This window comes from Paramisgurnus dabryanus, chromosome 22 (genome assembly GCF_030506205.2).
Source record: "Paramisgurnus dabryanus chromosome 22, PD_genome_1.1, whole genome shotgun sequence".
Classification (NCBI taxonomy): domain Eukaryota; kingdom Metazoa; phylum Chordata; class Actinopteri; order Cypriniformes; family Cobitidae; genus Paramisgurnus; species Paramisgurnus dabryanus.
Genome location: NC_133358.1, coordinates 31,072,724 through 31,085,794, shown reverse-complemented (window position 1 = coordinate 31,085,794; position 13,071 = coordinate 31,072,724). Strand labels below are relative to the sequence as shown.

Sequence of the window (13,071 nt, the reverse complement as noted above, 5' to 3'; positions counted from 1 at the left end):
CGTTCAAGGACGCTTGGTCACTTTCATCATAAAAATGCCTGTTGAGGAAGAATTTGAGAGGTGAGGATGTGAACAGGTGAAACATAGAGATAAAGATTGTGCTAAAGTAAAACCTCCAACAAGAAGAAATTCACTGACCTGTGTTGAAATTGTTAGAAATATTACAAAAAATAGATTGAAGCTTGTGACGAAAAAATATGGAACAGATTTGATACCGTCAAGCTTAATTGGTATTAATATTGAAAATAGTCTTGTGTTTAATCCCTCTTCTGCATTTATTGTTTTTCTTTGAGTGAATTATAGAGAATGATGGACTGCTTTGAACTTCAGTTTGTTCGGTGGTAATTTGTATAATTAGTAAGTTGCTTATGTTTCTATGGGGTGGCTATATTGTGTGAGATACATTTTCTTTAGGAAAGTTTTCAGTGGTTCACTAGCTGCATTTCCATTACCCTTTTAAAATATGGTCAATGGAAACACGTGAATTTCGTGAAAACTCCCATAAATCACCAAAAAGTTTTTACACACGCATGAGGTGGTTTTTCGGGCAATCCAGAAAAAGTGTATTCCGCAAAACTGCAATGAAAACAATTTTCAGGTCACCTGATGTATGTAAGTAACATAATTATTATTTAAAGATGACGCAGTATGTACTAAAACCTCCCAGAAACACCTCAATACGTGTCTGCTCCCAAGTATAAGGGTCTTTCCTTGGCATTCATGTTTGGATAATACTCTTACTGTGCATTCACACCAAACATGGAAGAGGTGGCAAAAACATGCTATTTGTGAGTAGTTGGATGCTTGAACATTTTGAGGTTACTCGCTTCATGAGCGCGTGAAATTCTAGTCATTTGAGACATTGACGCGGAAATGTGCATCATTGGAGGGGCGGATGTAGTTCAGATTGAGTAAACTTACCAGATTGTTCCACCTCCTCACTCACTTTCTTCCAAACAAGATCCTTTTAATTCCTGTAAAAGTACCAAGATGTTTTATATAGCGAAGATCATTGTTCTTCATTGTTGTTTTGTTTTTCTGCCTCCGCTCGCTTCCTGTAACGTCACTGCTAGAGCAAGCTCCTGATTGATTAATACGGCATGAAATTCTGCCAAAGTTCAGATTTTTCAACTCAATCACGCGTCCACGCTCAATTTGCGCTTACCACGCCGCAGGATGCCTATTCGCGCCTTGCATTGACTTACAGTACCATGTAAAGTCACTTGCGCTTGCCACCTCTTCCACGTCTGGTGTGAACGCACCATTACGCCTCCTTTGGTTAAGAAAAGCCTAGTGTGGTGGATGTGATATATTTAAACCTACTAACATCATTCGACATGATGTTCAGAATGACTTAACGTCAGAGGAAAAAAGACGTAAGTTTCAGTCGCATAATATCGGTTAATGGAAACGCTGTCATTTCCCAATAGTCTTTTGGCTGAATTTTTGCACAAATCTGCAATGGACACACAGCTACTCTTCTTAGGTGTATGGGTTCAGTCTGATTCCTGTTGTAACATCAGCTATTTCCCACCATATGTGATGTCTATCTATAGATGTCTAGAGTCTACAGACTTAATTTGACTTAATTTTAATGGGATTTATAAAGCATAACTGTTTGTAATTTGTTGTATCTGGTCGGCAGTAAGCAAGTAATCTCCTTGGAGAGAGTGTTTCTATATTTGATCTTTAACTTTACATGATGTCTGTTTGTAAAGATGCTCTCAAGCCAAGGACATAAGTGTGTCTGGGCTGATTGGATGAAGCGTAATCTTGTTGGTTATTTTGGCTGGTACCATCATACACAATGTGTGTAGACCGATCATAAACTTTTGACTAATTAAAATCTTTCCCTTTGCTGTTGGCTCTGAAAAATTTTATGCATTTTAGATAAAAGCAGTTTGGCTACATTGCAGCAGGGTTAAAGATGCATGTTTGTGTCATCGAGGGATGTTGTGGTGTGTTTGAGTAATTGGTGTGTGATCATGAATTGGCACGGCTACGCATTTGTGACCCTGTCTATAAAATCCATGCTAAAGTCTCATAATCTAATGAGGAGATTAAGTTTGATTTCAATCAATGATTTTACTTTAATTGTAATCTTTGACATGACCTTACTCAGTCAATATTAAAAATATCAAGATTATATTTGTACCGAATGTACATTATGTTAATGATTTGTGCAGATAACAGTAAAATCACAAAAAAATGACTTTAGACTAGGTCACATTTTCACATTATTAACCATATAACCTGAAGTGTGTTTGTAGACATACTAAATAAAGACAGAACAAAACCTGTAGACAAATATTCAGTTTATTTTGCTTTCTGTCATGAATACATTGTGTAGCGTGTGAACAGTTGAATGAAGCGACCTGACGTGAGCAGTGATGTAAGCGTCTCTCTAATCCAGGTCATTTTCTGTCCCATGTAAATGAAAGTGGATCACATCTCTGGAGAATTCACTCTACTGTATCAGCATCTCCAGACAGTCACAGATGGACATCTGAATGATGTTGTACAACATACAGCATGTGAAAGACTAGACAGTTTAAGACATAATAGATTTCCTTTGAAATGTGTTAATCAGGTCAGACATTTGTAAGCAATTCAAGCTATTTTAATTTCAGGTGTAATATTATTAATATTTATTTTGTGAAATAAATCCGAACCTAAAATACTGGATATAACAAAATCGAGCACTTGCGGTTACTATGAATGTGAGACAATGCAACGCTCAATATGGCCGCTCTGGAAATGGAAGTCCCGCCTTTCAGTTAAAAGGACCAATCATTGATCAATAAAGACGATTAATAATGATGATTCTCTTTACAATCATGTGAGGTCTTTGCAAACCCATGCAGATGCACAGTAACTGAAACAAACTCAAAAAAGTGCAATTTTTAGCACAAATTGAGCTTAATATATAAGTTATGGTACAGTTGATGTCAGGTTTAATTGTTGTTCAGAAATATGTTGTTTAATTGTGATTTTAACACTTGATTTTAGATCTGTCTTTCCCCATTCAAATAGATAAGACTTTTGATCTTGCATGACTGAAATAACTGTCCGGAGGTGTTGCAAACATCGCCTAGTGCGACTTTCCTAAACGGACTTTGTCCAAAAATGAAATGAAAAATTAATGTTGTGGTATTTTTTTTTTAAATTACTAATCTTTGAGCTTCCAAAAAATCATATGCCGTTATAATCTTTAATCAAAACTCAAATCTCCTACTCTCTTTGAAATGATCTCTCTTTACTTCCGGTCATATGGTATGGCAGGTGGGCGGGGTCAAGGGGAAAAAATCGTAGCGATTAGCAAATAGCAACATGACCCAACTTTTAACAATCCAATCACTTTTCAATGGACAAATTCTACTCCAGCCCTACCTTTTAGTATTTCAGAAGCCGTTTCACTTGGATATATGTTACCACGGGGAAAATAAGACATTTGCTACCTCCGTTTCATGGCGACTTTAATTGAAAATGAGCAATAACTCTTTCCCTGCCATTGACAAGTTATTTCGTCAATTAAAAGAAAACATTTGCATGAATAAAACGTGTTCCTTATGAGTTTTTATGGTTAACTGCGATTATCCACTAGACTTACCTAATTTATAAAATACTGAAGCAAAAAAATATTTATTAATTTTAGACTCTGTGTATGTTTTTCCGTTTATAAACAGAAAAAAAAAACATAGATAGGATGGAACTTTGTTTTGTTTGTTGGTTTATTGTTTGTTTGAAAGCAAAGGGTCTGTTCTTTCATTTGATATATTTGTATGTTTATATATTTTTAGAAGAAAAATTTCCTGGAAGGCATTTTGTGAAACTTTTGTAAAAATCTTATAAAAAGCTGGCGGGAAACTTGAAAAAATGGCTGGCGGTGAATGATTTAATGTCGGCTTTTCTTTCATAAAAAATTTGGAAATGCTTAAATTTGTTTTTATGGTATTTATTTCTAGATGTATCTCATGAGTCGTCTTGTTGACTTTTTAACTCAAATGTTGTTGTTTGAAATTGTGCAATAAGGTCATTTTGGCTGGACAAGAGTTCATGTAGTCAAGTTTAAGTTGACCTGTAGTTACCCGTAGTACAAATCTCTGAGACTGCTGAAAGTTTGTGTTTACTCTTCTGCTAAACCAACAGCTTTTGAAACGTTTGCTTTGCGCCGTAGTGCTGATAAAACACATCGCTCATGTCTCAGTTTGGTGTTAGGATGGTTTTATGGTGGAGAGCTGTGAACTTTAAGTCATCAATAATAACAGCATGTAAGAATCATAAAGAGTGATGAATGTGTTTGTTCACACAATATATTGTGATACTCTGGCAGTTCTAGTGCACACATGGACGATATCCAATCCGGTGAACGGTCACAACATTGATTCATAGTTGTTGGACTTTTAACATGTACCATCAAATGTACTCTTGGACTTTATTTAACAAAGTAAACTGTTCACAGATATGTAATGTAATATCATGCACGCTGTCGACTTTAAAAAAGGTTTTGTTCAGACTGCAGTTTAAGTACATCACTAAATCTGAATTATACTCTGTGCTGAAATTACAGACCGAAGAAATGAATAAACAATTTCATCTGAAAATAACAGCTGGACTCGTGTAGCTCAGTTCAGCTGTTTATTTAAAATCACTGCAATTTTAAATCTATTATAAGCTTAAGCAAGTCCTACAGCTCATACACTGTCAAATAAAGGTGCTTGAAAGGTTCTTCACAGTGATGTCATAGAAGAACCTTTTTGGTTCCCGAGAGTACCATTCATTAAGAAACCATTTCATTCATTATATAATCTAAATAACCTTTTAAGAAAGGTATTTTTGTCTGTTATTTAAGTGATTTTCTGCACTCAAATGGTAGGGGATGTTCACTGTTGGCACTGAAACCACACCCACCACCGGGTTCTCCCCTGATATTTTGGAACCCCAACTGGTACCTAGCGCTAATGCCTGAACAAAATTTGTACTCACAATCTTGTTACTAATGGCTTAGCGAAGCTGCATTAGCGTCAATGGGTCAAGCATGCTAAATACTTTGTCCAAATGAACTCATTTAAATATTGTTAAAATAAATCACAATTTATGTAGCAGACACGTCAACAGTTTTGTGTCGTCATCTGCTTAAAAATTATATTTTTCATATTTTTAATTATGGCCAATTGAGTGGAACATCCGGCCATCTTACCACAGGGCGCTCGCTCACTCGTAGCATTGTGTTTAATGGAGCATGTACTTTTAAATGACCATAACTTGTTTAATTTTCTGCTGATTTTTAAACGGTTTGGTTTGTTATAAACGTCAAAGATGTACCTATGACACTGCATACTTAATGAATAATTTTCACAAATCATGTTAAAGCATCCAGAATTATAGCCACTTTAATAGCGTTTGTAAGAAACCAAACGGTTTGAAAATCGGCAGAAAATTGAGCAAGTTATGGTGATTTAAAAGTACCTGCACCATCAAACACAATGCCACGAGTGAGCGAGCTGCCTGAGGTAAGATGGCCGCCGTGTGATGACGTTAGAGACTCCGCCATAACACATCTAGCCTTTACTATACATATCAATGGTTATAACAACATAAATCATAAAGTGATTTTGTAGGGATTGTAATTCGGCACTGAAAACACTACCCACTAGGAGGTTTTTCAGCCAATGGAATCACGCGGGGTCCTAAGGAGACTGAATTGTCAGGGGAGACCTAATTGCTAATTACACCCTTAAACCCCTACACCCATATGCTACCGCTATGGATGCTTGTGATTGTGTTAGGGGCAGGGCCATGCTTGGTAGCTCCAGTGTGTCACCGAGCCACTGTTTAGAATAGAATAGAATAGAATAAAATAGAATAGAATAGAATAGAATAGAACTTTATTGTCCAACCAAGGCTGAAAAATTGTCTTTGGTCTCACCAGACCTATAAAAACATCATAATACAACCATTAACATACAATATAACAACATACCAACATAATATCACATCGGTGCCATACATACATCTCTCCGCCCAAATAATCCCGAATTGTGAAAAAACAATTTAACGGTGTAACTTTACAATTCAGTACTACATAGTTCACAGACTTTCTAATGACTTTACACAGACTTTAACGGATCTTTATGAAGCCATTCAGCCATAAATTCTATGTCACCGTAAAACACCTTTATTTTTCTATGTGTATATTGTTTTTGTGATGTTCTTTTATGATGTGTTTTTGCATTCTCTTGGGTATTTATTGTTGTATGGGTGTACAGCACTTTGGTACAACATCCTGATGTTGAAAATGTGCTCTATAAATAAACTACTACTACTATTACTACTACTATTACTACTGCTGCTACTACTACTGCTGCTACTACTACTACTACTACTACTACTACTTCTTCTTTTAAAAGTGGACGAGCGAGGTCTTCTCGGGTCCGAAGAAATGTACCCGAATCACTTTTTACCCGAACCTTACATGACAAAATTTTTTTATTAAAGAAAGACCCGACCTGAGACAAACCCAACAAAAATCAAGTGGCAATTTTATAAACCGTCTGGAATGTAAACGGCACCAACGTGTGTGCAATCTGCAGCCCTGCATGCACCAATCAGACAGAAATAAACCCCGATGGCCTCGCAATCAATTGTGCCTGCTGGTCCAATTATTTTCATTGTTATCTAACACCAAGGTAACGCTACAGTGTGTATTCAAAATTGATTGACAGGTCTGGCACAATGAAAATTAACCTACCGCCATGCACACAATGTCACAAGTGGTCTTGGCAAACAGAGATGGGGTTGAAAAATGACTCAATGCACATATGCGAGAGAGTTCGGACTTCTTGAGTCCATTTGGCAAAAACACTTTCATCTTAAATTACCTGAGGCCGCTAATATTATATACCTCAGGTTTTTGGATCTCGTGAAGACCTCTTAGAGGTTTTCTAACGGGGTTAAACTGGACTAAAGCTACTCTGCTGCTTTAAACATAATTGAAGTTTGACCCACGAATGATATTGATTTTCAATACAGTATGTTCCAAATATAGAAGAATCATTATGACTGACCCAGTGCATCTGAACTGAACTCTGAACTCCTGACAATAACAAACAATAAACATCTCTCATATCCACATCATTTTATACATCTACTGTATCTATCAGGTTATCTCTTTATCCATTGCTCATACTATCTATTAATGATAATTGAGGATGGTTTTATTATAGTAAAGTGCTATGGTTACTATAGTAAAAACAATGGTTAATTTAGGGCTACTATGGTTTTACAACGAAGGATGGTTGCATGGTTATTTTTTGTAAGATTTGTATTTTACATTCTCTTTTGTTGCCTTCTTTAGGTGATGGAAACCCGAGGGAAAGCATTCCCTTCTTTCATAACACAGAAGATGAGAAAGGAAACCTCTATGATGGGAAAAACATGGCACTTTTCGAGGTACAGTACTGTATGTGAACTTCACAAAAGTCTTTTTTGTTAAAAGTAATAGCTTTTTTATTACTAATAACTTTTTACTAGAGATGCACCGATATATTGACATGCATCCTTCGATATATTGGCCGGTGAAATAAATTCACACTATAGGCTAAACTGAAAGCAGCTCAAATATGCATTTTGGTCTGGGACTAGGATAAGCCCTGTCTGGGAAAACACCCCTAAATGACCTTAAAATAGGCTTTAGTTTATATTGAGTTCACAAACTCTCTAAACAGACCCGATGGGCATTCCTTGCCTGTTTTTTAAAGAATGGTTTAACTCTAGTCTGATTTCCTGACCACAAATAAATGTGTTTATGGAGTTTCTTTTTCTGCATTTTAAGACTTTGGTCAAGCAAAGCTTTTATTATGTCCTTTGCTGATGTAAAAGACACATTTTTATGTCCTGGTTTTGTGACACACATGACCTTCACCCTTTCAGGAGGAGATGGACAGCAATCCCATGGTGTCGTCGCTCCTCAGCAAACTGGCCAACTACACGAATCTCACGCAGGGCGTCCGAGAGCACGAGGAAGCTGATGAAGATGAAGGGGCCAAGAAGAAAAAAGTCAAGGTAACAGAGTAAAAGAGACAATGGGGGCATGATACAGCCGGCTGAAATAAAGGAGGTCGTACAGATAACTTAATTTGAAACACATGTCGCTGTCTGTCTGTCTGTGATGTTTGAACTCGGTGCACAATATCATTGTACTTCAATATGAAATGACGCTTGCATTTTTTACATTCTTTAGGCCTTTGTTGTCTGTCTGTAGAAAATATGACAGGAAATTAAAGCCGGTTTTATTGTTTGATGTGAAATGATATTCAAGACAAAAACAATGAACCAAATGTAGTAGTCAAAGAAACCTATAGATCAATGTGGACTAAGTGACCGAAGACAGTATGTCCTCGTACACACTGCTATTAAATTCGGTTGTCACTTCACCGTTTAGGGCTTACAGTAATGCTGTTCTGTACACACACTTTAGTAATTTACGGGACTGACAAATGCATGGTACAACCGAATTAACTCCCACAAAATGCAACTGCATTTACAGAAACTCTACATTACAGATGTTTACATAACTGAACTGAACAACTAGTTGTTAATAAAGTATTAAAACGTATGTCATGGACATAACAGGTCTCTTCTGAAAAAAAAAATGGCTAGGAAGGGAAAATGTCTTCTGTATGCGCGGTGCAAAAAATGACAGAGGCACGAGCATTTTCTTACTAGTGTTGCCAGATCTTGCATGGAAAATACAGCAAACAAGAAAAACACAATAATAAACCGAAATAAATCCAAATGCTTTATTTATTTTTTATAAAATATTGGGACCGGCAGCCAAAAAACATAAACAGTTAAGTGCTAAAACAATATGCAAGTACAAAAAAGACGAGGACCTGGCAACACTGCAAAACATCTAGTAGTGCATTTATTAAAGCTCACGTAACACACGCTGTTTCTGCATTTCTGATATTAATCTGGAGTACCTATGGAGTAGTATGACATCCTTTATATCTCTGAAGAGTCTTTAGTTTAATCAGATTTATAAAAGGAAGATTAGCTTTACCGAATCTTTCCGATAACGTACGAAAAAATGAAGAAGGAGGAGTTATAACACGGGAGGAGCGAGTACGAGTCATGCAACACTATACAACACTGTTTTAACTTATGATTCACTACATGTTCGTGTAATTTATATAATATACACGCGCCTATTTCCAACATAAGACAGAAGTCTTACTTACCACGTGTAACTCGTCATGAAAATCCACCGCATCAAACACACACGCAAAACTCCGCTGCTAATCCGGATAATAAACTATATCCATTGTTTCCATAAGGCTGGATGTCTTCTCCTTACATCCAAAAACACACTTCTTGTTGTGCCATTGTTGACTTTTGAAATTAAACAAAGCTGAGTGGCGTGATAAGCTGTTAGCAAGCTCTAGCGTCTCCCGCTGACTGACGGCTGGGCGGGGTTTTCCGGGGGAAGTTTTCCGGCAGAAGCCCATATAAAGAAGTGATACGTATCGAAAACCCCTGAAACGTCAGTTAGAACAGTAATCGAAAAAAATTAGCCGAAACTTGTACGAACCCTGGCGAAGTGCATTCGGCACAGAAATACTCTGAAACACGCCCAACTGCATTTTTGACACTTTGCCTACGTTTAGCATGAGGAAACAACTCTATAACTGTGTAAATAAGTCAGAATGCTTGAAATACCATTAAACCCCCCCTTTAAATTTATGCATGAGTTTTCTGGTTATTTTACTTTTGTGTTATTTGAAGTATTGTAATTTTTATTTGAATAATTTAAGCACAACTCGATTTGATTGGCAAATGTTGGTTATGGACTATAAATGTAGATTATTATACCTTGCATGTCCCGATTACATCATTTATGTCTTTTTTAAAGAGTAAAGCTGTCATTGAAAATTCATCTGTTGTGCTTCATGTCTCATGCTATAATGTTACTCAGGCATTTTGCTTTCCCCATTAATCTCAAACAGGTGTTTCTTTAAATGCTGTTGTGTTTGTCGCTCATCTGTAGAGTCCACAGATGGGGACATTTATCGGGGTTTACCTGCCCTGTCTGCAAAATATCCTGGGAGTGATTCTGTTCCTGCGAATGACGTGGATCGTGGGGACGGCAGGAATTCTGGAGGCCTTTATAATTGTGTCCATGTGCTGCACATGTGTAAGTTAAGATTACTTGTGTTGTTTTATTCTTTTAAGAATTTAACAAATGAAATGAATAAAACTGAATCTTGAAACTCTACAAATTTGACTAAAATGATCAGATTACGTGATAATAAGATCTGTATCCTAATGTCATATTCTTCTTATTAAGTTTGTGTGAAACCGGCAAGTGAACTGGGATGGTCATGTGTTAATGGTTTAGGTTTGTGATGTCACAGCAAGCGTTTTTTGTGGTTTAGTTTCAATGAAAGGAAGTAGTTTACACAGGAGGACTGAAAGTTTCAGTGTTTTCATAGCACAATGAACTCTAAAGATGAAAAGAAAATGTGATTCCTGATGATATGATTTCTGTTTGTGTGTTTGTGTGTGTAATGGATCAGATCAGTCAGTCCATCGATTTATACCTTCCTCTGGTTTGAAGTTATGTTTGTCTCTCTAGTGTTTATTTATAAATCACATCAGACGTCTAATTCACATCCACCCTCACTTCCTGCTGACGTTAAATGACTCAAGTGATATATAAATATCTTTGTTTTATCTTTCATTAACAATATGTATATTTAATAATTTTCTTCAATAATAACCACACAGCAACACCCTTACAATAAAGACGTTTACGCTGGTGTACGTTTTTAATGGTTTCCAATGGAAGTCCCGTGCTTTTTTATTTCTTTTTTTCTCCGCTCAGCGTTGGGCACCCAGAGTTAAAAAATTTGAACTTTGGTTGAAATGCTCAGCTTGTTAATGTCACTTCTTACTTGGTCGTCCAATCACAGTGAAGGAGTGGCAGGACAGATATCACAACAACCAACCGGCGTATCATTCAACATCTGAAAAACAAAGCAGAAGTATCACAGCAACCATAGTGCTTAGCTGAAAATGCTGTCAAGCGCTCACAGTCAGCGTCCGCCTGGTGTTTTCATCTGCGTTTAAATGTTTTGGTGTACACGCTCCCTTAGTAGCTTAGCAGCAACATCCTAGCGACCACCTTATAATATATCATGCTAAGACGTGTTAGCATCATGTTATATCATGCTAGCATTGTGCTAAACACGTCAGACACAGCAAGCACCACTTTTTTTTTACTTCAGGCAATGTACCTGTCTAGTTATACTATTGATAATTTAGTTTAAAGTTAAATGAACATTAAAAATTAACAAGTCTTTATCTTCATAGAATAAAACTAAAATAACAGCCTCATGCAAAGCATTCTGGGAACCAAAATCTGTTGAAAAATGTTGATGAGGATTTTATATTTTATAGTTTTATTCTGTAAAGATAAAGACTTGTTAATGTTCAATGTTAATTTGAAGAAACAGTAAATAACATACATTAAAATCTACAGTAAGTTACTGGCAAAAAGCTGCATAACTACAGCAATTTTTTTACAGTGAATGATTTTGTACAGTTAGAGTAAAATGAAAGCCGATTAAACAGATAAAGAAATAAAATGAGTCTTGGTTAGTAAAGATGAGTCAGTGCAGGTTTATTTCGAGCATTAAGCCTGAGGTACATGTACTCTGATTGACTCCGGTCCAGAGAAAGAGATGCAGGGATTTACTGTGGACGTGAAGCTCAAGGACATTCAAATACAGTGGCCAGGTTACATAACAGCACTGACCTTTATAAGCACCAAATGTTCCTGAAAAACATTATTACTGTAGCTTTATTTCATTGTGTTCAAAGTCAACATATAGGATATGAATGATACCTATTTTTTGTGTTCTGCCCTCCACAAACCCACAACAATTAAAAGAGAAAAACCTTTAAAAAGGTTTATTCCCAGTTTTTTTAAATTCATAGATAATAACAAATAAGATTTAAAATGATATTTTGACCGTTGAACTTGGAAATGTCCCTGCTTTTATTTTAAATTTCTGGTCACCTTATGCATACGACTGCAGGAAGATGAAACAATTGCAGAGTTTGTCCTCAATCCCTTTTTAACTCATTCACCGCCATTTTATCAAAAACGGAAGTTAAAAAGATTTAATGATTTATTTTAACTGCCTTTATGTTTGATAGTCATTCTGAGTCTGATCTCTAACATAAATTCCTTTACAAAAACGCAATTTTTTAAGCTTTTTGCTCAAAATGTTGTATTTTTGAAGAGAAATATCCATATTTCAGTGGTTAAATTAAGTGGAAAAAGTAAATATATAATGAAACGTTTTTTCCCCATTTTTTTTGTTTGTTTGTTTGTTTGTTTATTGTTTGTTTGAAAGCAGAAGGTGTATTCTTTATTTGGATATAATTTGTATGTTTATATATTTATAGAAGATAATTTTTCCTGCAAGGAATTTTGTGAAACTTTTGTTAAAATCACAAAAATGCAGGTGGGCAACTTTTCTCAAAAAGGCAGGCGGTGAATGAGTTAAAAATGCTGTGCTTCACTTTTTTGGTCATCCAGGCATTAACACTAAATATGATTTAGTGTAGTGAGATTAAATTTGATTTTGACACTTTGATAATAATATTTACTTGTAACAAATAATGTGTTTTGCTTTTAGACAATGCTGACAGCTATATCAATGAGTGCCATTGCTACAAACGGTGTCGTTCCAGGTAAAATACAAGAAGTTTTCTCTTATGAAGTTTACCTGCATGATGTAAACAGCATGTATGAGTAATTATTGTGAATTTTTAGTAGAAATGCACACTTGTATGGTCTGTCATTGTATGCAGAGTAATGATGTTAGGTCTTTATTGTGATCAGCATGTGTAATGGTGTGCTCACACAAAACACAAATTCAATGATTTGCGCAAGTAGATTACATACAAAGTCAATGCAAAGACGCAAATAGATGCAAACTCACGCTGGGCTATGTGAATGAAGCTAATTGGGCAGTGCGTTTGCCGCGAAAACACACTATT

The 13,071-nt window shown here is 36.0% G+C and overlaps 1 protein-coding gene across 4 annotated transcripts in view; it reads left to right on the top strand.

The window, feature by feature from the left end:
• Positions 1–13,071, top strand: part of slc12a7b (solute carrier family 12 member 7b) — a 50,204-nt gene that overhangs the window by 11,423 nt on the left and 25,710 nt on the right. For all 4 annotated transcript variants that reach the window (XM_065258877.2, XM_065258879.2, XM_065258878.2 and 1 more), the window contains exons 2-5: positions 7,358–7,452; positions 7,933–8,064; positions 10,049–10,195; positions 12,708–12,762. In XM_065258877.2, the coding sequence (XP_065114949.1) occupies positions 7,358–7,452; positions 7,933–8,064; positions 10,049–10,195; positions 12,708–12,762 (429 nt within the window). The remainder of the gene's footprint in view (positions 1–7,357; positions 7,453–7,932; positions 8,065–10,048; positions 10,196–12,707; positions 12,763–13,071) is intronic.